This window comes from Pollachius pollachius (assembly GCF_949987615.1).
Source record: "Pollachius pollachius genome assembly, chromosome: 20".
Taxonomy (NCBI): domain Eukaryota; kingdom Metazoa; phylum Chordata; class Actinopteri; order Gadiformes; family Gadidae; genus Pollachius; species Pollachius pollachius.
This window is the reverse complement of record NC_136953.1, coordinates 1,233,968-1,261,768: the sequence shown is the minus strand read 5'-3', so window position 1 is coordinate 1,261,768 and position 27,801 is coordinate 1,233,968. Positions and strand designations below refer to the sequence as shown.

At 47.7% G+C, this 27,801-nt stretch overlaps 1 protein-coding gene across 3 annotated transcripts; it reads left to right on the top strand.

The window, feature by feature from the left end:
- The first annotated feature begins 382 nt into the window (after nt 1-382).
- On the top strand, nt 383-23,893 carry pgap1 (post-GPI attachment to proteins inositol deacylase 1). Of its 3 annotated transcripts, none has more exons than XM_079757827.1 (27): nt 383-592; nt 2,384-2,537; nt 4,077-4,252; nt 5,204-5,375; nt 6,101-6,261; nt 6,614-6,666; nt 6,750-6,816; nt 7,716-7,821; nt 7,973-8,031; nt 8,321-8,404; nt 8,617-8,666; nt 8,951-9,002; nt 9,197-9,274; nt 9,458-9,533; nt 9,701-9,774; nt 9,850-9,901; nt 10,001-10,067; nt 11,477-11,582; nt 11,996-12,034; nt 12,381-12,565; nt 15,495-15,722; nt 16,083-16,218; nt 16,437-16,487; nt 16,874-17,073; nt 18,541-18,645; nt 19,652-19,800; nt 21,249-23,893. In XM_079757827.1, exons 1-26 carry the CDS (start codon nt 467-469, stop codon nt 19,785-19,787), a joined length of 2,793 nt encoding a protein of 930 aa, XP_079613953.1. In that variant the 5' UTR covers nt 383-466; the 3' UTR covers nt 19,788-19,800; nt 21,249-23,893. The 3 variants fall into 3 exon arrangements, with proteins under 3 accessions (XP_079613953.1, XP_079613952.1, XP_079613951.1); XM_079757826.1 differs by having other exon boundaries at nt 19,649-19,800; nt 21,340-23,893; XM_079757825.1 differs by having other exon boundaries at nt 19,649-19,800.
- Nucleotides 23,894-27,801: the final 3,908 nt, after the last annotated feature.

Sequence of the window (27,801 nt, the reverse complement as noted above, 5' to 3'; positions counted from 1 at the left end):
AGAAGAAAGATGCTGTTATAAATTAAACCACTTAAATGGCTAATAACCAGTTGTCTTCTTCGAACATTACTATTATCGTAAAGGTTAAACAAAAGATCATTGTGTCTTGACTGCAGTTATTCAATTGGAATTAATTTAACAGATGCATTGTTTTTCTGAAGAAAATGGGACAGGATCTCATTCATCACCGGCCCCACCCTCTTCCATACATGATGACATCACTCGCCGTCCATCGATGCCCTCCCATTGCGCTCTCCTATTGGTCCGCCGTCCTCGAGTGTTCAGCGCCCATTGGCCAGCTTATCCGCCCGCCTCCTTACGTTTTCATAGTGGGAGGTTTCTCCTGGTGTTTGTGTATCTACTGTAGAGCTACAGCCGGCAATTGTCCACTGGAGTCCACGGAAGCGGGAGCAGTGCGATGGAAACGAAGCGTCTCACATCACCGATCTTGAGTTCCGGTTGAAGGATGAGGTTCGCGGTCTTCTACGGGGCGGCCCTCGTGCTGCTGGTCGCGGGGATTCGCGAGCTGCTAACGGGGTCCGAGGAGAACCGGTGCAGCATGACCTACATGTACGAGTATCCAGAATACAGGGTGAGTGAATGGTATACGGGGTTATATATAGCGCTTTTCTAACCAGTGGCCACTCATAGCGCTTTACAACACTGCCTCACATTCATGCACACTTTCACACACCGACGGCGGTGTCAACCATGCAAGACGTCAGCCAGCTCAGGGTGAGGTGTCCATCAGGGAAACCCCTACACTCAGCTAGGAGGAGCCGGGATCGAACCAGCAACCCTTCAGGTTACCAGACAACCCCCTCTACCTCCTGAGCCACATGCTGCCCCTGCTAATTGGCCTTTTAAGGGATGATCGTTTTCCTCGTTTGTCCTAAAGACCGGTTGGTCTGCTCAGATCAGAGTCCCGGTTGGTCTGCTCAGATCAGGGTCCCGGTGGTTCTGCTCAGATCAGGGTCCCGGTTGGTCTGCTCAGATCAGGGTCCCGGTTGGTCTCCTCAGATCAGGGTCCCGGTCGGTCTTCTCAGATCAGGGTCCCGGTTGGTCTTCTCAGATCAGGTTCCTGGTTGGTCTCCTGAAAGTATTCTAGCACTCCGTGGGGTGAAGACCATCTGTTCCCTGCCGCCCCCCATCAAGTGATGATGGAGATAAGACCCCCTTCCAGTATTACAACAGGGGTCTTTTGGGCTCCCACAGCAGTTTTTTATTAAATGGTGTTTGCGTAGGCAAAGTGGGTCTATTTGAAGGCGTATAGCCCACTACACATCGATTAAATTCCACAAATGACAGCTGCATTTAAAATGTGACAGCAGACCCACACTTATGGAGTCATGTCTCCTGTCATGTCGAAATGCTGCCGCCCCCTTATCCCCCTTTCAATTAAACCTCAGAGACACAGACATATGTACGCAAGCGTACTGCATTCACTTGAGAAAATAAATTCTGCTCTTGTTTTTTCTGTTTCCCTGAATTATTAATAATCTCAGAATTCTGAGAAAGTTTTTATGGGGTAGAACATCTGCTTTGTTTTTCTGAAATTACGAGATTCCTCAACATCCCAAGAGATTCTCTCATTCACTCATTCATTCTATTTCATAGAAGCCAACCGGTCCTGGTAAGTTGTATCCAGTTTTATTTTGGTTGTTTGAGACATTGGGATATCGACCCCGTACTCAAAATGTCTTTTGGAGGATTAGGCTGATTAGCAGCACCCAGTGTAGTCCATCCAAGGGAGAGCTCTCTTGGGCTTTTGAGGTATCTCATTCATTCAGAAAAAGAGAACAGAATGTTTTCATCTATTAATACTTTTCTCTCAATTCTGAGATAATTTTGCGGTTAATTCAGAAAATCTATTCTCTCAAGCGAATGCATAACCATCTGTACACGTGTGTGTGTGTGTGTGTGTGTGTGTGTGTGTGTGTGTGTGTGTGTACTGATGTGGTCTGTGTAGAAGTAGGACAAATGTTGAGGGCAGACCAACATATGGACCTTTTTAAAAACACTAACACAATGTTATTCTTCTTAAGTGTGTCTGTAAAGAGGAGGAGCAGGGATCTTTAGAAACTCTATAGTCCTCCATGTTTACGGCATGAGTTATTTAAGGTTCAGGTCAGGGAGAGAGCTACAGCTCTTTAACAACATTAGGGATGTGACAGTACACATTGAAAGATGTTGCTTAATAACTCAGTCATGTATAGAGACGTTGACCTGGGGTTTAGTTAGGTGTGAGTGGGTTGGACTAGGATGGTTTGTTGGTTTTTGGGTTGCTATTCATCATTTTCTGTGTGTGTGTGTGTGTGTGTGTGTGTGTGTGTGTGTGTGTGTGTGTGTGTGTGTGTGTGTGTGTGTGTGTGTGTGTGTCCAGAGGGTCACCTTGCCGCGGCGTGTCTCCAGGCTGTACCCGGCCTACGGCCTCTACCTGTACGGCGAGGGCCTCTACGCCCAGGAGACCCGGGCCCTCAAGCTCACCGGGGCCCCTGTGCTCTTCCTGCCTGGGAACGCAGGAAGTTACAAGCAAGGTGAGGACCTTCTAGTTCTAGGCCTTTACAGACCGATTTTAAACATTGGACTCTTTCACCTTTCTTTTTTAAAGCACTATTATTCTATAATTCATTTTATATATTCTTTTATTTATATCATGATTTTGAGTAACAATACTCTTTTAACTGATATAGTTTTTTTTCAACGTAGAGACTTTTGAACTGAAATACATTATTATTTATAGTAGTATGAACTTCTGTATATATTTAATCTGAATTACTAGAACTATAAACTAAAGCGTCATAAACGGCCCTACTAAGTAGGAAGGTGAGTACTAGTACTACGTTTCTCAGGTGTGGCATGAAGGAATGCTGCCATTCTACTCCGCAGTCACCTTCTGTCACTTCAAATGTTTGGCTCCCTTTGTCATCCAGAATATACCCATTTACCTGAATAAAAATAAGCCCACATATATAAAATAACTATTAAAGTAACAATCAACATTATCAAGGGTGGAGTGATGCATATATATGCATATACAGTGATACAGATGCATATCTATTACATGGTGTGTGTGTGTGTGTGTGTGTGTATGTGTGTTTGTTTAGGAGGTTTTGGAAACGCCTTTCTTTCTGTTCTTATCTTTCCCATTGTTTGGGCTCATACTTAGAACGTTGGTTAAAGGTTAACACTGGTCATTCTGAATACCAGTCTAGTATAATACTAGACTGAATACCATCGAGCTCAGGTAATGCATAGGGTCAAAAGCAAAACCATCACAAGAGTTATTACCATAGTAACGTTCAATTTAAAGGACTATACAAGGAGCCCTCAAACTATATGAATGTGAACTTTAAAGTATACTTTTTATTCATTGATGATAACTGCCAATGGACTTGCATGTTTAAAATAGGAGAGGGAAAGGGAGGGAGAGATAGAAAGAAGGAGAGAGCGAGAGAGAGATTTTTCTGGCCCATTCACAGCCTTTGACTATTTCAGTTACAGATAAGCTCCTTTCTTCAGTAAATCGTATTTAGTTCAGAGGTGGGTCTTAACTCTCCTCCTGTGAACCTGATGGGGTCAGGCAGATTTAGTGCGTAAGCAGCCGGCGTCAGAATCAAAAGATTAAGATGTCATCTGTTCGCTTTCTGGCAGACTTCACTGTGACATGCTTTAAGGAGGAATCAAATTAATCTGTTGGTTTATTATTTTATTACAAGCCATGAAGAAAACCAAAGCTTAAGGAGCTCTCTAACCTTGTTTTGGGGAGTTGTTTGAGATCAGGTCCAGTGGAGACTAAAGGAAGGACACTTTGAAAGCAGCTCAGTGTTTTCCAATGCTTGCATGATAATATTAAATGCAGTGCCTTTTGATTTAAGGTAAAAAAAATAAGTTTCAATGAAAATAAGTAAGTTAAATAATGAAATTAGATATCAGTGCTAAAATAGAATCAAATGAATGTCTGTTGCTGGTCAACTCTCCTACATAAAATAAAGACCTCGTCCTCAGTATTCAACACCCTTCCACTGTACGGAGGGAACGCTAACCCCCACGCCTCCCCTGGTCACCTGGTGCAGCTCGCTCCCTGGGCTCGGTGGCGCTGAGGAAGGCAGAGAGCCTGGAGCGGGGGGTGCACCTCAACGTGTTCACCGTGGACTTCAACGAGGAGCTGGTGGCACTGTACGGAGGCAGCCTGCGCAAGCAGACCCTCTTCCTGCACGAGTGCATCAAGGCCGTGCTGCGCCTCTACAAGGTCAGCACACAACGACAGCCCTGTAGACCACCACGATACACCCCCGAGCAGGTGGACCGGTCCGTAAAGCACAGGGAAACACCCCCGAGCAGGTGGACCGGTCCGTAAAGCACAGGGAAACACCCCCGAGCAGGTGGACCGGTCCGTAAAGCACAGGGAAACACCCCCGAGCAGGTGGACCGGTCCGTAAAGCACAGGGAAACACCCCTGAGCAGATGGACCGGTCCGTAAACAACAGTGAAACACCCCTGAGCAGGTGGACCGGTCCGTAAAGCACAGGGAAACACCCCCGAGCAGGTGGACCAGTCCGTAAAGCACAGGGAAACACCCCCAAGCAGGTGGACCGGTCCGTAAAGCACAGGGAAACACCCCTGAGCAGATGGACCGGTCCGTAAAGCACAGGGAAACACCCCTGAGCAGGTGGACCGGTCCGTAAAGCACAGTGAAACACCTCATAGCAGGTGGACCAGTCCGTAAAGCACAGGGAAACACCCCTGAGCAGGTGGACCGATCTGTAAAGCACATGGAAACACCCCTGAGCAGGTGGACTGGTCCGTAAAGAGCAGTGAAATACCCCTGAGCGGATGGACCGGTCCCCTCTGGGGGCATGTGGAAGAGATATCTGCCCTTTAACTTCAGTGGCGTAAGGCCTTTTGAGGACGTACAAAATTAAACCATGATTCTATTTCACAATTTTATTCACCACCATGTTCCAGGCAAAGTCCAATGGAGCCTTTTCACAGAGTTGTGCGGACATGACAGACGTACATACATTTTGCTAACACAAAGACTGGCAGCACGAGACCTCAGACAGGACCATAGAGATGTATAAATGGATTGAATATGTTTCATTGTAGTTAAATGCATGTTTTTCTTTGTCTGCACGTCCACCACTGAGTGTCTGACCGGAGGTCCGCCCTGCCTCATAACCCCCTGCTCCCCCCTTCCCAGGGCCAGGAACGGCCGCCCACCTCTGTGGTCCTGGTCGGCCACTCCATGGGGGGGGTGGTGGCCCGCGCCCTCTTCACCCTGCCCCGCTTCAGACCTCCGCTGGTCGGCCTCATCGTCACCCAGGCCTCCCCTCACCTGGCCCCCGTGCTGGCCCTGGACACACACCTGCTGGGTGGGGAGACATGCTGCCGCCTGATTACCACTCCCACCTTTTTTACCTTGAACAGTTACCTAGGACAGTTAATCGCGCTTAAATGTAAATTCTTAAATGCAATTACTTTTTTTTTCGTTTTATTTTCTCTATTTAACATTTTATGCTTAGGTTTCATTTATTCTATTGTCGCACAACGTCACCTACTATTTGAATGACCATTTTTTTGGTTGTGTTATTTCTGTAGTACCCTAATCCCCCCTTCAGGGAGGATTTCAGTATCTATCGTTCTGTCTGTCTGTCTGTCCGTCCGTCTGCCTGGCACATGCTCACACGGGCCACAGTGGCCTGCCTGATTGCCAGGCCGCTAGGTTGGTAAGCAGACAGACCGATGGGTGGCCCTGGGGAGGTGGGTTACAGGTATAGAGAGCAGGAATGTGGATGGCTGGATGGACATATGGAGAGGCATATGTTGGTGGTGGAGGGAGGGAGGGCTGGACCGCCTTCTTAGGGATACTTACAGTTGAACAGGGATTGAACCTCCCAACGTTGTGTTTAGACCAACTCATTCTTTGAAGAACTCTTTTTATTTTATTCTACTATTTACTAACCCCAGATCACTTATTTTGTGTGAGACCATCCTAACTACGGTCCTCATAAACTCAAATCCAACCCGTATTAGATAACACGTTTCACTCTAGTATTGTGTATGTCTCTGTGTTTCTATTGGTGTCTATTTTGTTTAGGTTTCTACTCTGCGGTGCGAGAGAGGTGGGTGAGGCACGCAGACAGCCTGGCCAACGTCACCGTGCTGTCAGTGGGGGGGGGTTACCGTGACTACCAGGTACGCTCCGGCCTGACGACCCTGCCCTGCTCCCCGGGAGACCCCAACAAGCTGTCTCTGGTGGTGAGACCTTCAGCCTGCGTGGCGGTTATCAATCTGAACCGCCCCCCGTTTGTCCCCCAGACTCGTTGGTTAAGTTATGTGTTTCAGTAGATGCTTGGTAAGGTTTGTGTCAGATTTAGGGTGAGGATCTGAGGCCATTATGTGCATTTGTAATGCAGGTTGAAACTCAAGCTCTCAAAAGTAAAATCTCTTTGCAGAGGCAGCAATCCCAGAATTCCGAATTAAAAGGTTTTATTCTGTATTTGATGTTAACGTTTACAATTGATTAACGGAATCAGCAGAGCTCCGTGTGGGAGAGAACCTACTTTCTTCCCCAATCTGCAACCTTTTCCTCTGGGCACCCCCCCTCCAGGCGACTGCTGTTCCCAGGACCTGGGTGTCCACAGACCACCTGTCCATCGTCTGGTAAGATGGCTCCTCTTCTTCACACCACGCCGCCTCTCCTTCTTGTATGTCTGACAGAGGCGCTCTCTGTGCTCTGTGTTCAGGTGCAAAGAGCTGGTCCTGGCAACAGTGCGAGCGCTCTTTGACCTCATCGAGCCCGAGACCAACCAGGTGAGGATGAGGAGCGGGCTCATGGGTCAGGAGTACCCTCCTCCTTACCTACCTCCCTGTTGATACCTGCAGTCACGCTAGGCTATGTCTTACTGCCCCAAATCTCAGGGAACCATCCCCCACGATTTACCCAGGGGGTACCGGGCCATAGTTCTGGGGTTCCGGTGAAGACCGATAACGGATTTATCGGGTCTAGGCTTTCTCTCATTCAACATTGTTTTCCGTGTTTCTGATGACTACGAAATTTCGGCCAGTCTCTTTAAACCGATATCAAACTAATAAAACGCTAAATCATCGTCGGACGGTAGCCAATAGGTTCGGTGATTGTTGCTCCGCACACGTTTGTTTAGCTGCCCTTACCATGTAACCACAGTCTGCTCAAGTCTTATTGGTTGATGGAACTCCGTCACAAACCAGAACCAGAATGCTTCCGATATTAAAATCCTGTCCCGTAGCTTACAGATTCTGCATTCAAGTCTTTGCGAGGTTTAGATGCAGAAATCTATTTATTGAGATAAGATTGCCTGAATTGTTGTAAATGCATTCAGTATCGCAGTGCAATTGGCTTAATTTACTGTCAAAGGGCCTCGGAGTGAATCATTGTCGTGTCAACACCATATAGCTCGGGTGTGTACTATTTACCTAAAACGCTTTATTTAGTACTAGTATGTACTATTTGACACCTTTCGTCTAAAATGCACTTGCAGTAAAAGAATAAACTCGCGTCGTTAGTGGAGAGGATCTGCCCTACAGGTAGACTGGGCTGGATGTAGGGCTCATCCCCAGAACCTTCAGCTGGGAGTGAAACCCCGTGGCCACACCCTCCCTCCACACTTCACCCACCCTGATCTCTAAGCTCCTCCCATGGAGCAGCTCACCAATGGGTGTGCGCTGCTCAGTTCACAGACAGTGTGGCGAGGAGGACGGAGGTGCTGCACCATCACTTCATCAGGCACCCCGTCAGGATGCTGGATGAGACCCCAGAGCCACCCCTCCCTCTGCCAGGTAAACACGTCACACACGGTACCCCTTTACCTCCAGGGGGTGGGGGCAGAAGAGGGGCAGGGAGGCAGTTCTTTTCATTTCACATTCTTAATGCTAATGGTAATCAAAGGCAAGTGTACAGTCTGTCATTTAATTAGTTTACCTATTGCAGATTCTCCTGAAGCGTGGAATGAAGTGAATGCACTGCGTCTGGCGTACAGCGCCCCCAAGGTAGAGTCTCCCCGGGAACGGGTTTATTTCTTGTCTATTATCTATTCAGCTGTAGAAAAGGGTTGGTTTTAGCATGAAATGTATCCTCTTAAAAGTGCTACTAAACCCAAACCCCTTTGACTATTCTTTGTTGTTTTCATAAATCTACGTTTTGTGAATCTAATTTGTAAGTTTGTTCTATGCATTGTGGATGCAAGGTTTGTTTTAAACAGCACACTACCAGATGTTTGGATTCATGATGAAGACGTGTTTGGTTGATTTGTCTCTGGTGTGGATGTGACGCCAACAGGAAGGTCAGGCAAAGTTCTTCCTGTTTGCCCTGTCCAGTCGCAGGAAGGCTTATAGCCACTTCTACTGTCGCAGCAACAACATGGTGAGGCTCTTTCATTGGCCTGTGATGAGGTTAAATATACAGTTCATGCCTCAATATGTAGTATAAGGTAATCAAGGTTGTTTTACGTGCCCTTAACTGCAAGGGATATGCCATGGTTGATGATGTGAAACTTGGTTAATTGATATTGTGTGTGTGTGTGTGTGTGTGTGTGTGTGTGTGTGTGTGTGTGTGTGTGTGTGTGTGCTGTGTAGGAGATGTCCAGCTGGGTGTATGGATGTGTCCAGAAGACTGGCTCTATGTGGTAAGAGGACTCTGTTTACTGACTCATGATGACTCTAGAATATAAAACCAGATGAGCCAGTCGGATCAGGACTGTTGTGGACATTGTCATTGCGCCATTATGTTCCTCATTTCACCCATCCAGTTGTAGCTGCAGCTTGAATGTCATGGACACATGGACCAATATTGTATTTACTTGTTGTGGTTTTGTGGTGCATTGTGGGGTCAATTCAATCATTTAAATAAGTTGATTAATAATCTTATCTTATTTTAGAATAATGTTATTTTCTCTGTGTCTCTGAACAGTGTTCGTGCCGTGGACCTGTCCCGTGGAACAGAACTCCTACCTCCATATAAGGTCATTTCCTCCTTATACTGGTTGATAGTTAGCACAACCGAAGCTACTCAATGACTAAACGGCATGGTGTGCAAGTTCAAGCAACACTTTTTACTCATGCTGACCCAAGTTGACACAGATCTATCTGAGTTCACGTCTATCATATCATATTATCTTCCTGTCTGACCGTGCTGTGTCCTGATTGGCCCACACAGGTGCTCATACTGAGCCTTGGCGACCTGTCTTCTGTCTCTCACCTGGTGGTCGCCGCCTCCAACCTCAACGGCAAGCAGGTGAGGACGCTAAACGACAGCCAAGCGCTGTGAGCTCTGACAATACGTGTGTGGTGCGTAGCCATGGGCACACCTTCAGTATTGCTGGAGTTGAGACGGTTCATCTCAGCGATGGGACAGCAGTCCAATGTGAGTTTTGTTTGGGTGAGCGTTGACGTGGCCGTGGGGTTGTTTGTCTTCCAGTTCACGGTGGAGTGCGAGTGGCAGAGACAGGAGGCCCAGGCCGTGTCCGTCGCCGTGCCACACGTCCTCTCCTTCGGTACGTCACTCATGGTTATTGTCCTGGTTGCGCGGTTTGGAGAGCTGTAAAGAGAGAGAGCAGGAACGGTGTACGAATAATAATAGCTCTTAAATCGTACCTAGAGCTCCTTAAGTTGCCGTGTTTAACCCGTGAGCTAAAGTGTTTCCCAACGTGTGCCCGTCCAGGGTTGACCTCCAGTGAGGTGACGGTGAACTCCTCTGGACTCCTGCACACCGTGGAGCTGGAACACTTCCACCAGGTGTGTGACGGTCGGGACACGCAGAGCATTCCCCACCTGGGACTTCACAGCTTAACTTCTCTCGTTGTGCCGTAGGTCTACCAGTCTTTCAGAATTACGGTCACAAGCCACTGCAAAGTACAAAAGGGTAAGATGGTTGGAGCTTTGGATCTTTTGAATGTTAACGTGGGCACGAGTATGGATAAATCTTGGGTGCGAATGTGGATTTCATTACGTTGCTCTGCAGATAGAATGGCCAACGTGTACCGGATGAAGGTGCCATGGTTCAGAGAGGACTACTTAACCACTGCCAGGCAAGTGTGTGTGTGTGTGTGTGCTCTTAAAAAAGAGTGTACCATTTATGTACAGGTTCTAGTGGACAAAACCGGGCCCTTGTGAGCCAGCCCACGATGATAGCCCTTATACGTCTGCACTATGATGGCCCTCATACGTTGGCCCACTATGATGGCCCTCATAAGCCAGCCCACTATGATGGCCCTCATTAGCCAGCCCACTATGATGGCCCTCATAAGCCAGCCCACTATGATGGCCCTCATAAGCCAGCCCACTATGATGGCCCTCATAAGCCAGCCCACTATGATGACCCTCATTAGCCAGGCCACTATGATGGGCCTCATAAGCCAAGCCACTATGATGGCCCTCATAAGCCAACCCACTATGATGGCCCTCATAAGCCAGCCCACTATGATGGCCCTCATACGTTGGCCCACTATGATGGGCTCCATAAGCCAGCCCACTATGATGGCCCTCATAAGCCAGGCCACTATGATGGCCCTCATAAGCCAGGCTACTATGATGGCCCTCATAAGCCAGCCCACTATGATGGGCCTCATACGTTGGCCCACTATGATGGGCCTCATACGTTGGCCCACTATGATGGGCCTCATAAGACAGGCCACTATGATGGTCCTCATAAGACAGGCCAATCTGATGGCCCTCATACGTTGGCCCACTATGATGGGCCTCATAAGCCAGCCCACTATGATGGGCCTCATAAGCCAGGCCACTATGATGGGCCTCATACGTTGGCCCACTATGATGGCCCTCATAAGCCAGGCCACTATGATGGGCCTCATAAGACAGGCCACTATGATGGGCCTCATAAGCCAGGCCACTATGATGACCCTCATTAGCCAGGCCACTATGATGGGCCTCATAAGCCAGCCCACTATGATGGCCCTCATAAGCCAGCCCACTATGATGGCCCTCATAAGCCAGCCCACTATGATGGCCCTCATAAGCCAGCCCACTATGATGACCCTCATTAGACAGGCCACTATGATGGGCCTCATAAGCCAGGCCACTATGATGGGCCTCATAAACCAGGCCACTATGATGGGCCTCATAAGCCAGGCCACTATGATGGGCCTCATAAGCCAGGCCACTATGATGGGCCTCATAAGCCAGGCCACTATGATGGGCCTCATAAGCCAGGCCACTATGATGGGCCTCATAAGCCAGGCCACTATGATGGCCCTCATAAGCCAGGCCACTATGATGGGCCTCATAAGCCAGGCCACTATGATGGCCCTCATAAGCCAGCCCACTATGATGGGCCTCATAAGACAGGCCAATCTGATGGGCCTCATAAGCCAGCCCACTATGATGGGCCTCATAAGCCAGCCCACTATGATGGCCCTCATAAGCCAGCCCACTATGATGGGCCTCCTAAAGTAGTGTCTGATTACGTTCCCTCCACCAGTGTTCCTTCTGTGACTGAGATCTCAGGGATGCTCCACACCAGTCGCCCGGGCAACGCCTCCTCAGCTCTGCTTCAGCTGCACACCGCCCCAAACTGCCAGTACAAGGTGAGGCTCAGCTCCCATCAATACCATCCACCAGGACTAGGTAATGGGAATGTGATTCAGTATATTAAAGGGGTGATAACATACCACCAAGTGGGATTGTGAAATCAGGATTTGAAAATCGTCCTTTCCCTGTGCCCTAGTGCCATCACAAGTGGGCGTGTCCACCTAGATATATGCTGGCTAGATCAGTCCAGCAGCCTACCCAGTGGACTGAAGCAAATGTTGCTGATCCATCCATCGTACATCTCGGTGGACACGCCCACTTGTGATGTCACAAAAGCACAGGAAAAGGTTGATTTTCAAACGGCTTGTAACGGCTAATAGCACTCACCTGGGGGTATGATATCACCCCTTTAAATTGTCGGGACACAACGTCAGTAGAACTGATCAGTGTTTTCTTATTATCTTTGTAGGTGCTGGTGAGGACCTCTTTCCAGAAGGTTATGGGACAGGTAAGATACAGTCCTGTATCAAGGCGTTTTCAGAAAACAGACTGCATTTCCCATGAGCCATCACTGAGAGGTGTGACGGGGGTTTCTTATGACGTCGTGTTAAAATAATACTAATGAAGTGATTCATCAGTGTTTGTATTAGCTGTATTTTGTACTCCAAATGTCAAGATCTTTTTTTCCCAATCAGGGAAACAACTGTAACAACAGTTATACAGTGATTGTGTCATATGTGTGTACCTGCCTGGTTTCATTGTGAAGGACTTTAAGTCATGGCTGCGTTCCAACAGTGATTTGACCGCTGTTAGCCGGGCTAACAGCCTCTCTGTCCTCTGCGCCCCACCCCCAGGTGCTGCGGTTCTGCGGGCCCCAGCTGCCCGTGTACATGGCCGCAACGCTCCTGCTGGCCTGCGGGGAGCAGCTGTGGTCCATCGCCAGGACCGGGAAGCCTCTGGAGGCCAGCCAGGCCGTGGGCTGGGGCCTGCAGCCTCACAAAGTGGCCCCCCCCGTCTACCTCCTGCACCTGCTGTTGGGGTAAGGGTCCATTTCACAGCCGCGACCCTACTACCCTGCAACCGTACAGCCCTCCCACCGGCGATGATGACGACGATGGACGTTCACACTATTCCCCATTCATTGGACTGCCACATATGGACCACAGGTGTCCCTGGGCGAGATGCCTCTCCCTGGGCAGAGAGGTGTGGCGTCACCTGTCTGCACGAGCTATAGAAAAGAATCATGAGGGCAACCCCTTTCCTCCCTTTCCATCATGATGGAATGGATTTAGTTTATTTTTTGCTAATCCCATCTCATTTTTGCCTGAAATGTAAAGTGTGCGTGCGTGCGTGTGTGCGTGCGTGGAAATCTTCCTCTTAATACTTCCTCAAATTTAACCAACGATACACACTGTATTGCTAACCACAGTTCAACGTGACAAACGGATGTACTAGAGCGTTCTTCTAGACCCCTGAGTCCCCTTTGTCATCACCACAAAATGGCACATTTCAAACACTGCGATGATGAATCCTTCTTAAAGGGGTGGTATCATGCTTTTTTGACTTTTCCCTTTGCTTCAGTCTGTTACATGACGTATGAATACATGTTTTATGTCTGCTCAACTTCAATAAATCTGAGTTTCACCGGGGGGAGTATTCGCGCCCAAGTAAGTGCGTGAAGCACGCATAAGTGCGTGAAGCAGCTTGTTTGTGCCCAAACGTTGGGCAGTGCAGAAGTCCCGCCTCCTGGCTACCCGCAATGTTTACAACTTGAACTAGCCGACACACGCGCGGGCGTTGGACCTATCGCAACAGAGGGGGCGTGCTGACCAATCACATCAGACTGGGCCACTCGGGAGGGGGGGGCCTTAAAGCAACATGATACTAGTCCTGGTCCTACTAGTCTCTAGTCCTGGTTCTCTGGTTCTGCTCCAGTCCACCATGGTTGTATGATAGTCCATCTGGTGGTCTCTAGTCCTTGTTCTACTAGTCTCTAGTCCTGGTTCTCTGGTTCTGCTCCAGTCCACCATGGTTGTATGATAGTCCATCTGGTGGTCTCTAGTCCTGGTCCTACTAGTCTCTAGTCCTGGTTCTCTGGTTCTGCTCCAGTCCATCATGGTTGTATGATAGTCCATCTGGTGGTCTCTAGTCCTGGTCCTACTAGTCTCTAGTCCTGGTTCTCTGGTTCTGCTCCAGTCCATCATGGTTGTATGATAGTCCATCTGGTGGTCTCTAGTCCTGGTCCTACTAGTCTCTAGTCCTGGTTCTCTGGTTGTGCTACAGTCCATCATGGTTGTATGATAGTCCATCTGGTGGTCTCTAGTCCTGGTCCTACTAGTCTCTAGTCCTGGTTCTCTGGTTCTGCTCCAGTCCATCATGGTTGTATGATAGTCCATCTGGTGGTCTCTAGTCCTGGTCCTACTAGTCTCTAGTCCTGGTTCTCTGGTTCTGCTCCAGTCCATCATGGTTGTATGATAGTCCATCTGGTGGTCTCTAGTCCTGGTCCTACTAGTCTCTAGTCCTGGTTCTCTGGTTCTGCTCCAGTCCATCATGGTTGTATGATAGTCCATCTGGTGGTCTCTAGTCCTGGTCCTACTAGTCTCTAGTCCTGGTTCTCTGGTTCTGCTCCAGTCCACCATGGTTGTATGATAGTCCATCTGGTGGTCTCTAGTCCTGGTCCTACTAGTCTCTAGTCCTGGTTCTCTGGTTCTGCTCCAGTCCACCATGGTTGTATGATAGTCCATCTGGTGGTCTCTAGTCCTGGTCCTACTAGTCTCTAGTCCTGGTTCTCTGGTTCTGCTCCAGTCCATCATGGTTGTATGATAGTCCATCTGGTGGTCTCTAGTCCTGGTCCTACTAGTCTCTAGTCCTGGTTCTCTGGTTCTGCTCCAGTCCACCATGGTTGTATGATAGTCCATCTGGTGGTCTCTAGTCCTGGTCCTACTAGTCTCTAGTCCTGGTTCTCTGGTTCTGCTCCAGTCCACCATGGTTGTATGATAGTCCATCTGGTGGTCTCTAGTCCTGGTCCTACTAGTCTCTAGTCCTGGTTCTCTGGTTCTGCTCCAGTCCATCATGGTTGTATGATAGTCCATCTGGTGGTCTCTAGTCCTGGTCCTACTAGTCTCTAGTCCTGGTTCTCTGGTTCTGCTCCAGTCCATCATGGTTGTATGATAGTCCACCTGGTGGTCTCTAGTCCTGGTCCTACTAGTCTCTAGTCCTGGTTCTCTGGTTCTGCTCCAGTCCATCATGGTTGTATGATAGTCCATCTGGTGGTCTCTAGTCCTGGTCCTACTAGTCTCTAGTCCTGGTTCTCTGGTTCTGCTCCAGTCCACCATGGTTGTATGATAGTCCATCTGGTGGTCTCTAGTCCTGGTCCTACTAGTCTCTAGTCCTGGTTCTCTGGTTCTGCTCCAGTCCACCATGGTTGTATGATAGTCCATCTGGTGGTCTCTAGTCCTGGTCCTACTAGTCTCTAGTCCTGGTTCTCTGGTTCTGCTCCAGTCCATCATGGTTGTATGATAGTCCATCTGGTGGTCTCTAGTCCTGGTCCTACTAGTCTCTAGTCCTGGTTCTCTGGTTCTGCTCCAGTCCATCATGGTTGTATGATAGTCCATCTGGTGGTCTCTAGTCCTGGTCCTACTAGTCTCTAGTCCTGGTTCTCTGGTTCTGCTCCAGTCCATCATGGTTGTATGATAGTCCATCTGGTGGTCTCTAGTCCTGGTCCTACTAGTCTCTAGTCCTGGTTCTCTGGTTCTGCTCCAGTCCATCATGGTTGTATGATAGTCCATCTGGTGGTCTCTAGTCCTGGTCCTACTAGTCTCTAGTCCTGGTTCTCTGGTTCTGCTCCAGTCCACCATGGTTGTATGATAGTCCATCTGGTGGTCTCTAGTCCTGGTCCTACTAGTCTCTAGTCCTGGTTCTCTGGTTCTGCTCCAGTCCACCATGGTTGTAACCTTCCCACCCCTTAGGTGCAGCCAGTTCCAGGAGGCCTGGTCGGCGCTGGGCCTCCCTGCCATGGACGCCCTGCCCCCGACGGCCCCCGACCACTCTGCCCTGGAGGGTGGGCCCGTGGACGAGTGGCCCCGCCTCCTGGTGCCCCTGCTGTACCTCCTGGGGGCCACGGTGGCGTTCTGGGGCAGCGCCCTGCTGCGTCTCTCCCTGGCCCTCCTCTCCCTCGCCGTGGCTCCTCTGACCAGGTGAGGGCCGCGGGAGGGAGCTTCTTCTTTGTGGGGGTTTCCAGTGTTTTTTTTTTGCAATTTGTTTCTTTATGTTTTGTTTGCATGGGATAGCGAAATCGCCAAACTACAGGAAGTGAGCTACCATGACATCTCAAAACACACGCTCAGTAATGTCAATCCTACTGGAGAGGTTGTCAGGGGAACTGGTAGAGCTTGACGTTAAATCGAGGGGGTACGGTACATTCTGTACATTCTTGCAAATTAAAGTCTGATTTAGGAAATTGAATTTGTGAATGGCTTTGAACTTTCTCGTTTGAGGGATACACTCGTAACTACCCGAACCGGATCCGCCTAACGTATGTCACCCGGGTCTCCCAGACCGTCGGTGTCCCCGGACTGTGGGACTCTGGGCCGGCGGGGGCAGGCCCTCCTCATCCTGGTCCTCAGCATAGTGGGCGGGACTTCCTGTGGGGCCGTTGCAATCGTCAGTGCCTTCCTGATTCACCTCTACAGGGTGAGTGGGAGGACAGAACTCCGCAGACTGACTTCTCTCCTCGTGTTAGTGGGACAGAGAGATTAACTTTGAGTTTTACTTTCATGGTATTTGGTGCATATTTGGGGATGTGTGTCTTTACGATGAGTAAATGGATAAGGTCAGAACCACCAAACCTCCAGAATCACCGTGTATATATATATATCTCACCGTGTAATGATGTCTCCCCTTGTGTCCAGGTCGTCCGTCTGCAGATGACTGAACGCTCTCTGAGTCACATGCTGAATCTGGTGAGATCAACCAGAGCTGCTGTGAACTCACAGGATATCAACACACAGAATAGTAATTGGCAGGTAGTGGGGGGGGGGGATTGCAGTTCACTGGCATGTCTGCAGCGGAGGGGACATTAGCCTGCCAAAGGACCGTGACGTCACAAGTGGGCGTGTCCACCTAGATGTGTGCTGGATAGGTCAGTGTACCAGCCTACCCAGTGGACTGCACCTGGGGGCCGTTAAAGCTTACGCCTGAAGGCAGCAGGCTGGGTTTCCATCCCTGCCCGTGGTCCTTGTCTGCATGTCCTCCCCTCCATCTCCCATACCTTCACGTCCGTCTCACGCTATCCTAAAGCAACGCCAAAGTAAACCCACTGAATGTCCCACGCTGCCGCCCCCCCCAGGCTCCGGAGAAGAACAGCGAGGGGCAGAAGAACGGTGCGGGGGTCTCCAGAGAGAGGAACGGCCGGGGGGCGCTGCTGTCCGAGGGCGTCCTGCAGCAGGTGAGGAGCGACCTCCAGCTCCACCTCTCCCTGTCTGCCCTCTTCACGTTACCCATCATGCTCAGCGCGCCCGCGCTGCTCCACTGGGCCCGCAACCTGAGGTACCAGACACCGCCTGCTGCTGCTGTCCCTTTCTGATGACGCGTCATAATAATGTTGTTGTCCCTTTCTGATGACGCGTCATAATAATGTTGTTGTCCCTTTCTGATGACGCGTCATAATAATGTTGTTGTCCCTTTCTGATGACGCGTCATAATAATGTTGTTGTTGTCCCTTTCTGATGACGCGTCATAATAATGTTGTTGTCCCTTTCTGATGACGCGTCATAATAATGTTGTTGTCCCTTTCTGATGACACATCATAATAATGTTGCTGTCCCTTTCTGATGACACATCATAATAATGTTGCTGTCCCTTTCTGATGACACATCATAATAATGTTGCTGTCCCTTTATGATGACACATCATAATAATGTTCCTGTCCCTTTCTGATGACGCGTCATAATAATGTTGTTCCTGTCCCTTTCTGATGACGCGTCATAATAATGTTGTTGTTGTCCCTTTCTGATGACGCATAATAATGATGTTGTTGTTGTCCCTTTCTGATGACGCTTTGCATCATAATAATGTCGTTGTTTTCCCTAAAACCCTTGCCTTGATCTTAACCACACCAAGATGCTATCAAAAGCCATCTTACTACTAACTAATTCTGCCCTGTTTCAAACTGAATTCATCAACTCCGCCATCTACGGAATTTTAGAGCCGAAACGTGATTGTTGCTAGGTTACCAGTCCTCTCTATATGAACAGACCTGTTGCTAGGTTACCAGTCCTCTCTATATGAACAGACTTGTTGCTAGGTTACCAGTCCTCTCTCTCTATGAACAGACCTGTTGCTAGGTTACCAGTCCTCTCTATATGAACAGACCTGTTGCTAGGTTACCAGTCCTCTCTCTATATGAACAGACTTGTTGCTAGGTTACCAGTCCTCTCTATATGAACAGACCTGTTGCTAGGTTACCAGTCCTCTCTATATGAACAGACCTGTTGCTAGGTTACCAGTCCTCTCTCTCTATGAACAGACTTGTTGCTGGGTTACCAGTCCTCTCTCTCTATGAACAGACCTGTTGCTAGGTTACCAGTCCTCTCTCTATATGAACAGACCTGTTGCTAGGTTACCAGTCCTCTCTATATGAACAGACCTGTTGCTAGGTTACCAGTCCTCTCGCCATATATAATCAGACCTGTTGCTAGGTTACCAGTCCTCTCGCCATATATGAACAGATTTGTTGCTAGGTTACCAGTCCTCTCGCCATATATGAACAGATTTGTTGCTAGGTTACCAGTCCTCTCTGTCTATATGAATAGACTAGTTGCAAGGTTACCAGTCCTCTCTCTATATGAACAGACTTGTTGCTAGGTTACCAGTCCTCTCTGTCTCTATGAACAGACTTGTTGCTAGGTTACCAGTCCTCTCTGTCTATGAACAGACTTGTTGCTAGGTTACCAGTCCTCTCTCTATATGAACAGACCTGTTGCTAGGTTACCAGTCCTCCCTGTCTATGACCAGGTACTCTACCCGGCTGGACCCAGACTCACTCTGGCCGCACACTCTGCCTCTGCTCGCTGCCATGGTCCTGCTCATCGACTGCAGCTGTCATGCACTGAGCCACAGGTAGAGACCGACCACTCACTCACTCACTCTCTCACTCACTCACTCACTCACTCACTCACTCACTCTACCTCTCTCTCTCTACCTCCCTCTCTCTCTCTCTCTCTACCTCTCTCTCTCTACCTCCCTCTCTCTCTACCTCTCTCTCTCCTCCTCCCTCTCTCTCTACCTCCCTCTCTCTCTACCGCTCTCTACCTCCCTCTCTCTCTCTACCTCCCTCTCTCTCTCTCTACCTCTCTCTCTACCTCCCTCTCTCTCTACCTCTCTCTCCTCCTCCCACTCTCTCTACCTCCCTCTCTCTCTACCTCTCTCTACCTCCCTCTCTCTCTCTCTACCTCCCTCTCTCTCTACCTCCCTCTCTCTCTACCTCCCTCTCTCTCTACCTCCCTCTCTCTCTCTCTCTACCTCCCTCTCTCTACCTCCCTCTCTCTCTCCCTCTCTCTCTCTACCTCCCTCTCTCTCTACCTCCCTCTCTCTCTCCCTCTCTCTCTCTACCTCTCTCTCTCTACCTCCCTCTCTCTCTACCTCCCTCTCTCTCTACCTCTCTCTCTCTACCTCCCTCTCTCTACCGCTCTCTCTCTACCTCCCTCTCTCTCTACCTCTCTCTCTACCTCTCTCTCTCTCTACCTCTACCTCTCCCTCTCTCTCTACCTCCCTCTCTCTCTACCTCTCTCTCTACCTCTCTCTACCTCTACCTCTTTCTCTCTACCTCTACCTCCACCTCTGCAGCCGTCCAGCTCATTCACTGCAGCTGATATGTTTTATTTGTTGTGTTATTATTCATTATTTCTCTTGCTCTCTCACACAAGTAAACTGAGTTTATTAAATTCTAGTCCCCCGACCATATCGCTGTCCAATTGCAGTGAAATAACTACTTATCTAGAGTAAAGATCGCGATGTCTGTAAGCTTGCTCTTGATGTAGTTATCTAGGGATTGCTTTGGTAGTATTTTTGGAAACAGAAAGTTGGCCACTGTTTTTTGATTGGTCCCGATCTTTCGTTCCAGCAGACTCCTCCATGTGGTTTGCCACCTCGCCCTGCCCCTCTGCGTTGCCATGGTGACCTTCTCTCCGCTCCATCTCTACAGAGTGGCCTACTTCCTGTCCGCAGTGCTGGTCCCGCTGGCCTTATCCTGTCTCCTCTGACGGCAGTCGGACGGTATGGGCCCCTCACTCCAAACACACAGACTCTCTCACTGGCTTGTGGGCCTGGTCAGTGGACCACAGGGAACACGTTCCCATGACGACCCTATCCCAACCTTGTCAGCTGCAGAACACTAACTGGATCATCTCAAACATTTCACTTCAACCCATCCCAACCCCACTGGATGCCTCAATAAAACCCCAAAAATGTCAGAGCCAACATCCAATTAGTCGCCCCCACAGGAAGGAGGGGTTGCCATGGGAGCAGAGCTATTGCTCGTACATGGTTTAAGAAGCTTCCAGTTCAGTACCCGGAGCTGCCATGGTAACCAATGATGCTGGGGGAATGACCTGGGAGTGATGGGGAGCAGTACGGCAGCCCTGATGGATCTAGACCCTTTGCCTTACTCTGTGTGTCTTTAGGGGGCGTCTGCAGCGCACAAATGGTACCGGGGCCATTAACAAGTACATGCGTGTGCGTGTGAGAAATACACTACAGGGTGGCACTGCTAACGTTGCAGGGGTTTGGTGGCTTTTGTTTGCGTTTTAGTTTATTTATTTAGTTTATATTGGGGGACATTGAGTCTGGTGGTCTACAACATTAGTACTGCGTTGGCGTTTCTGTCTGTCCCTTCAATCTGAAGGGACAGCGCAAGCTCTTACACTAAGGTTTCGTTTTAAGACCATACTGTAGTTATCTGGAGGCCTATTTATTAAGCATCCCCTGTATCGTTGTGGAGATGAGTAAAGCTGAGGGAGCTCTGCTGCCTCCACCCTCCCCCTCAGTCTGATGGTTAGATATGGGCGGAGCAGCCCTGACACTAAGGCTGGGCCCGGGGCAGATCTCTACCAACAGGCCTGTTGGCGTGTCCTCCTTCATGAGGGGTAGCTAGGGCCCGGAGTCTGTTGTACTGGAAGCTAGGGCCCGGAGTCTGTTGGACTGGAAGCTAGGGCCCGGAGTCTGTTGTACTGGAAGCTAGGGCCCGGAGTCTGTTGTACTGGAAGCTAGGGCCCGGAGTCTGTTGGACTGGAAGCTAGGGCCTGGAGTCTGTTGTACTGGAAGCTAGGGCCCGGAGTCTGTTGTACTGGAAGCTAGGGCCCGGAGTCTGTTGGACTGGAAGCTAGGGCCTGGAGTCTGTTGTACTGGAAGCTAGGGCCCGGAGTCTGTTGTACTGGAAGCTAGGGCCCGGAGTCTGTTGGACTGGAAGCTAGGGCCCGGAGTCTGTTGGACTGGAAGCTAGGGCCTGGAGTCTGTTGTACTGGAAGCTAGGGCCCAGGGAAGGTTGTACTGGAAGCTAGGGCCCAGAGTCTGTTGTACTGGAAGCTAGTGACAATCGTCATGCTCCACAGGCAAGGAAAGACTACCGTAGTGTCAACCAGTATCTGATACACACCAAGTGTTCAGAGACATGGCCATGGCCATCTGACGGAGAATAATGGCATCCCGGCTCTCTCTTCCTTCAGGTCTCAAGCTGGTGGCAGATGAACGTTATCCATCCCGCCCACGGTTAAGACTGTTCCCCCTCACTCTGACGCGTTGCTCTGTGTGCCTCAGTGCTGGGAGGGCGTCTGCCACCACGGCTGGCTCTCCCTCTGGATCCGTCCATCCCCATTCAGCTGACCTGTAACTACACAAGCAGGTCTATGGGCGGTGTGTCTTCATCGGTGCAGGAAGTCGGATGGCCTATCGTCCGTATTCCTGGTGACGGTGATTGGTTTCCTGCCTGGTCCCGCTTCACGCCGGCACTCCCGGCGTGACACGCTCCGTCTGCCCTCGCCACGCTAATCGTCATAGCAACGACAGTGCCTTCCCGCTTTCCCACTCCTCCATCCGAGTGCTGCATTCAGTCCACAGCCTGCCTTCCATTCCCTAGAGGCCCCTACTGGGAACATGGGCTCCCAGTATGGAGACAGCATGTCAACCAGTGCACTCCATCTCTTTCTAGTGGAGGCCTGAGAGGGGCACCGCTGGAGTACTGAGGCCGCGGCCTCGCAGTAAAGGTACAATACTGCAGATAAGATGTCAACGTGGGCTAATGGTTTGAGCGGCCGTACCCCCACCCGCCCCTCACTGGGAGCCGACCGGACCGTTGTGAGGATCTCTCTACACACCGTAACCCGCGAGGAGCCCAGAGTACGGACGCTTTTGTGGCTGTCGGAAGAACGCTGTACCTGAGCGAGAGAGTTGCTGCCCGAATGTGAAGTTCTGGGAGTGAAAACTCTGTTCAGATTACAGTTCCGGAGCAGAACACGGTTCAGTGGACAGTTCTGGGGGAAAAAACCAAAACTCTAGCATGGACAAAAGGGTGTGTGTGTGTGTGTGTGTGTGTGTCTCTCTCTGTTGGTGCGAGTGCTTTGAGATTCACAAAACCTGCCTCATTCCAAATGTGGCTTTTCCACCAGAATAACTTTGTCGTACTATTTAATAGAGGTTGACATGTGTGGTTTTGTTTTATAGGTTTTGTTACATATATAAATGGGATTTTTATATTGTGTTCACTGTGACCATGTGATAGTTACGCAAAAAATGCAAAAAAATGCAACAAATGCTTAAGGGACCTTAACTTTGAAATGAAACTCTGTGGTGCACCGCTGAGTGGTGTTCCAATGCTGTTGCCCAACGGTAACTGACAAACCACACTCCAAACCGCTTTATATTAAACCTTTTCCTGGAACCCCTGAGCTTCAACCTGTGCCATTGATTACTCCTTTTAAGTTTAGATGAAGTTCATAAGTTGTATTAAAAAATAAACATTTATAATCCACTTTTTGAGTAATTTCAAACCAGCAGGGTTTGTAATGTTTAGCAAAATCCCAATTAATCTTAGAAACTGCCATTTTTATTCGATGGCATATTTTTGTTTATGCTTTTAAGAGGCCACACAGAATTACCACAGCACTGGACTACCATGGCTAACAGAGTAAAAGCCCTCTAGTGGACTATGTAAACTTCAACCCTAGTATTATATTCCTTTATCTGAGTGGTAACTATCTATAAGTAATAGACATAACAAACATAGTTCACGATAACATGTCCCACCGATTTGATTCTTAAACCTGACTCATGTGTTGGTTTTCTGCAGCATATCCTTTTTATATGCAAGCAATTGGTTGCCAAGATGAATTTTCTAGTCTATTATTTTCTTATGAACAGATTATTGTTATTGGATATATTTATATTGAACAGTAGTTATGTTACTTATTTATTCAGAAAGCTATAAAGTTCTATCCATGGCAGATTCCATGTCACTCTTTCTCCTTTCATTATTATTAATTCCTGTCTGAGAAAACTCACCAGCAAATGCTTACAGGAAATGACTTAAAGGCTCAAATTCAGATAGTGTATTCCTACAACTCCATGGCTGTTTTATCAAAGTACCAGAAAAAGGTAATATAAAGTGATTTTTTTTTTTTACACAAAATAATTATTGCTGTAAATTTCAACTTGCCCAAGATGTGTTTCTTCAGAATTCTGGAAATTGTGGATATGTTATGGGAAATATGTGGTTCACTGTGGATAACATTGCAGGATAATTATATTGTATTTCTAATGGATAGATGAGCGTTATCAGTTCTGAATGTCGTTTAAGTAAACATTTTTATACGTTGGCCTCTTCTGTGTTAAAAAAAACTAAACACAACAGTTTGCTGTTTTCAGCGCAGTCATTTCTAAAGCTGACATTTCTAAAGAGAAACTATTTTCAACCTCACGGGACGGCTGGAGTTAGAGGATGCTCATGTTAGTTTATTAACACACAAAGAAATTAACAACAAAAATAAAGAACACAAAGTGTTGGTTGGTTTTCAAACTCTGAATGTGAACATTTGTGACTACTGGTTGGTCCTTATCGTAAGCGTTAGATTTTTGCAAAGTTTTCCATTACTGGTGGTTATTTGAAACTAAACTATTGGTATACTGTATCTCAAGAGCTGTTTGTGTTCATGGTGGGGGTTTAGGTGTGAGGTATGAAGTATATATATTCCTCAGGTTCTTGACAAAGGGATTGCTTCTATGTTTGTAGATTTTTAAATGATGTTACAGAGAATGGGAAACCGTGCCATTTTTTAAGCAGAAGTGATGTTGTAATTAATAAAAGTTAAGATGACAATGTTGTAATCTGTGTGATTTATTGTGTACTTTCAGATTTATGTTTAAAATAAAAACAATTTAAAGAAACAGGTCATTTAAATAATAAATAATGCAATGGGTAATTTTTGGATTACATCGGAGACTTCACGTTAAAGATAAGATATGTACCTTATTAATCACAACGCAAATAAGGGGACCAACTGCTTTTAATTTTCCATCAATTTCATCCGATAAACGCCAATCTCAGGCTATTGTTTAATGATGTCTGTATATAGCCTGATATCAACAGACTAATTGGCAAATGCTTCTACGTCTTGGGCGGCAGTCCAATAGTCTTGTTTTGCTTAGAAAGGTTCCTAACGGACTGAAGTGTCTTGGAAGTATTGAAGTGGCAGCCATGATAACATCTGTTTGAATCCTCTCCATGCTTCCAAGGTGCTTCAAAGCATCCCTTCTTATCTCCTTTTGGTCACACTGGACCATCCTTTACCAAAGGAGAGGAAATAAGGCCGTCCCACCATTCATCAATTCACCAAAACATAAATGACCCACAATTATTTTCCATACAATCATACTTATTAGGATCTATGTCCATAAATATGAGTGGACAGGGGTGTGAGTGAGGGCCACCATTATCCATGAGAGTTTTCCTTTGGGGGAAAGGTCGGATGATTTTGACTTTCCCACCGCAACCCTGAACCTCTCCGTTCATTCTCGGTTTCCAAGGGCCCTTATCATCGGGCAAGCCCCGAACCACTGCTGGACCCTCCAACCAATCAACCAATCTACCAATCAACCAATCAGCGCACAGAGCGGGGGACACCTCAACAGCAGCCATCTTGGAGATCTGTCTGAATGGACAGACGGCCAGATGGAAGAGCACACATTGGCCTGGTTCCCCCTGGGCTAGTATGTAGGACTGTCTACTATTGAAACATATAGTATGTCCCAATACATATCTATGAAAATACAGTATGCAAAAAAACACCAGGACGTTGTATTACATCCGGTCGCATTTCGCGGTATGCAAGCCAGCATGCTTTGAAGCAGAAGATACGTCACATGACGTATCTTACGTCCTGAGCCTCAGGATGTCGAAGGGTGGCCCTACAGGTGTTCTGATCAGTGTACCTGTAGTATGTCCAGATTGTATGGATAGGCCAACTGTGTGCAACAGTACGTACGTGGTCCTTTGCTGCATGTCTTTACCGCTCTCTCACATACCTTCCTGTCTTACTCACTCTACTATAAAAAGGATAAAACGTTAAAGAAGAAAAAAAAGAAGTATGCTATTTAGAACGCAGCCTACACAGTTCCCCTCCCCTGTTGCGTCTGCGCTGTTTGGCAGCTGGGGGGCGCTGTCCCCACAGACGGCGGCAGAGACTGGAGCCCAGCTCCAACACTGCCAAAGATGAAGACTCGTCTTGTCCTAGACGTATTGGCGTTTCCCAGCCGCTAGACTCCGTGATCTCTTCAATAAGGAGTTTTAGTTAAGCAGTTGGTCAAACCTTGTCCAACTGCTAAAAACTTCCCATGGAAGAGAGATCTTGCAGCCTATGGAAGACCTTATGAGCAATGGGATGAGGTAAGATATAAGAGTCCTATTTAGTGGGGCTATATATTTATATTTTATAGTAAACTGGTAAGACTGGGGATGATTCTGGTTGCCATATGTGCTTGGCAAGATGGCTATTGATTCCATATTGTCATTAAAAACGAAACCTGCAAGCAATATGGCCCAAGTTACAAGGCCCTTATATCTAGCTCGAAATCATTAAGGATCAGAGTTCAATAAGAGTCACAAATAGCCTGCTATAGTCATTACAAGTCTCACATATTGAGGTTAGTCTGGAGCATTTTGTTTATATGGATATGCTATCCGTCTGTCTGAACCGTTCGCACGCTTTTTATGAAACTTACTACAGCTGTAGAGGCTGACTCAAAGAGCTGACTCAGAGAGCAAATATTGCACTGATTGGCCCAAAGGTGGCGCTATTGCGACAGTCCAAAAATGCAAACTTTGAACAAATCAATCAAACAAAACAATCTCATAACCGCTTTGACGTAGTGTCATGAGACTTTGTTCACACATGCATATCCTCATGTTGAACAAATATGCCTCAAAAACCTATGACTTTATTTCGATTGATCTACGACTATCTTGACCTTTGTTAAAAACACTAAATTCCCTAAGGATCCTAGGTATTTTCACTTAGACAAAAATCCTGTAGCACAGCTTAGGACCAATGTCTTCAATCTGACGTAAAGGGAAGTTTGTAAATTAAAGATTAAAGCACCCAGAAACCATTGACTTCTAAAAAGGCTGTGGTTTAAAACTCGTGCAGACTTAAATGCTTATATCAACATTAAAATGGACTCCTATGATCTTGATTCCAATACAAAAGTTGTTCAGAATCTAATTTTGAACAAGATAGACTCAACATATTTCCAATTAAGGGGTGACATAGAAATGGGCGTAACATGTGACTAAAATCACCACAGTTCATTGACGGAATGTTTTATTTGAGCGGGACCAAATTAGTGGAAGTTAAGGAGCAAAGGTCCAACTGCTCAAGTAAAATAGGCATGTTGAGAAAACAACATGGCCGCCAGAGGCTCAAAATCAACCAAAATTAACTTAATGCCAAAGACAAGGTTAACTTAAACCAATCATCATCAACATTGGTGTAGTCAAAGGCACATGGGTCAAGATGAAACCCTCCAAATTGTATTCATATCGGGCTATAGAGCGTAAAACAATTAACTGAAGATGCAACCTCTCCAAATTGTACCCAGATCGGGCAATAGGGGGAGCTAAATCAATTAACTGAAAATACAGACTTTTGACAGACATATTTGCTGACCTTTTTCTTCTACAGTCATGAAATCCTGTAGACATTTGTCCAAGAACCTGTAACAAAATTGTGGCTGGACGTCCAAATTAGCCCAATCAATGTTGGGTGAAAAAAGTCGGGGTAAACTTGAGTCAATCATCACCAAACTTGGTGTATTTAAAGAAGCATCGGTCAAGGTTAACCAGGCTAAATTTCATCAAAATAGTATGATAGGGGGCGCTAAAGCAATCAGTTGAAATCTTTAAAGACTCAGCATTTTGACATAAGGTCATGAAAATTTGTTTGCCCACCACCAGATCTAAGCGGAGGCTATTCCAGTGTTGTCAAGCTATGCAAACAAAAAGGTCTTAAGGGTCTTCGTCAGGGTCTAAATGGTCTGTGAGGGTCTTAATGGTCTGACAGGGTCTTAATGGTCTTCGTCAGGGTCTTTATGGTCTGTTAGGGTCTTAATGGTCTGACAGGGTCTTATTGGTCGGCTTTAGGCTTTGCACCTGTAAAATGCACCATTAAATTTGACTTATTTTTATTATTTTTTAGTTCTTTATTTACTTTATCTTGCATTGTTGCTGCTATCTAGCTGTTGAGCAACCAAGCCTAAGGTTTTTACTCTTGTGTACTGTAAAAGTAACTGATTCGGATTCTGATATATTGATCCTTACTTTTTAACGACATCTGCAGGACGCCATTAATAGGCCTGCTCCTCAAACCGCTTGTATACTCGATGTTTGTGTCATAAAGTAAATGTATGAGTCAGCATCACTTCAGGCTGATGATGGTGTTGTTTGGACATCTTTTGGACAACTTGGAGAACCGATCTAGAGCATTGTGCATATAATCTATCCACAGGTTGCTACGATACGTTGCAGTATCTCTCCCTCTCCCTCACACGCACACACACAGGCACACAAAAACTCATTCTCTCTCTCCCCCCCTCTCTCTGCGTCTCTCTGTCTCTCTCTCTCTCTCTCTCTCTCTCTCTCTCTCTCTCCCCCCCCCCCCCCCCCCCCCCCTCTCTCTCTCTCTCTCTCTCTCTCTCTCTCTCTCTCTCTCCTCTCTCTCTCTCTCTCTCTCT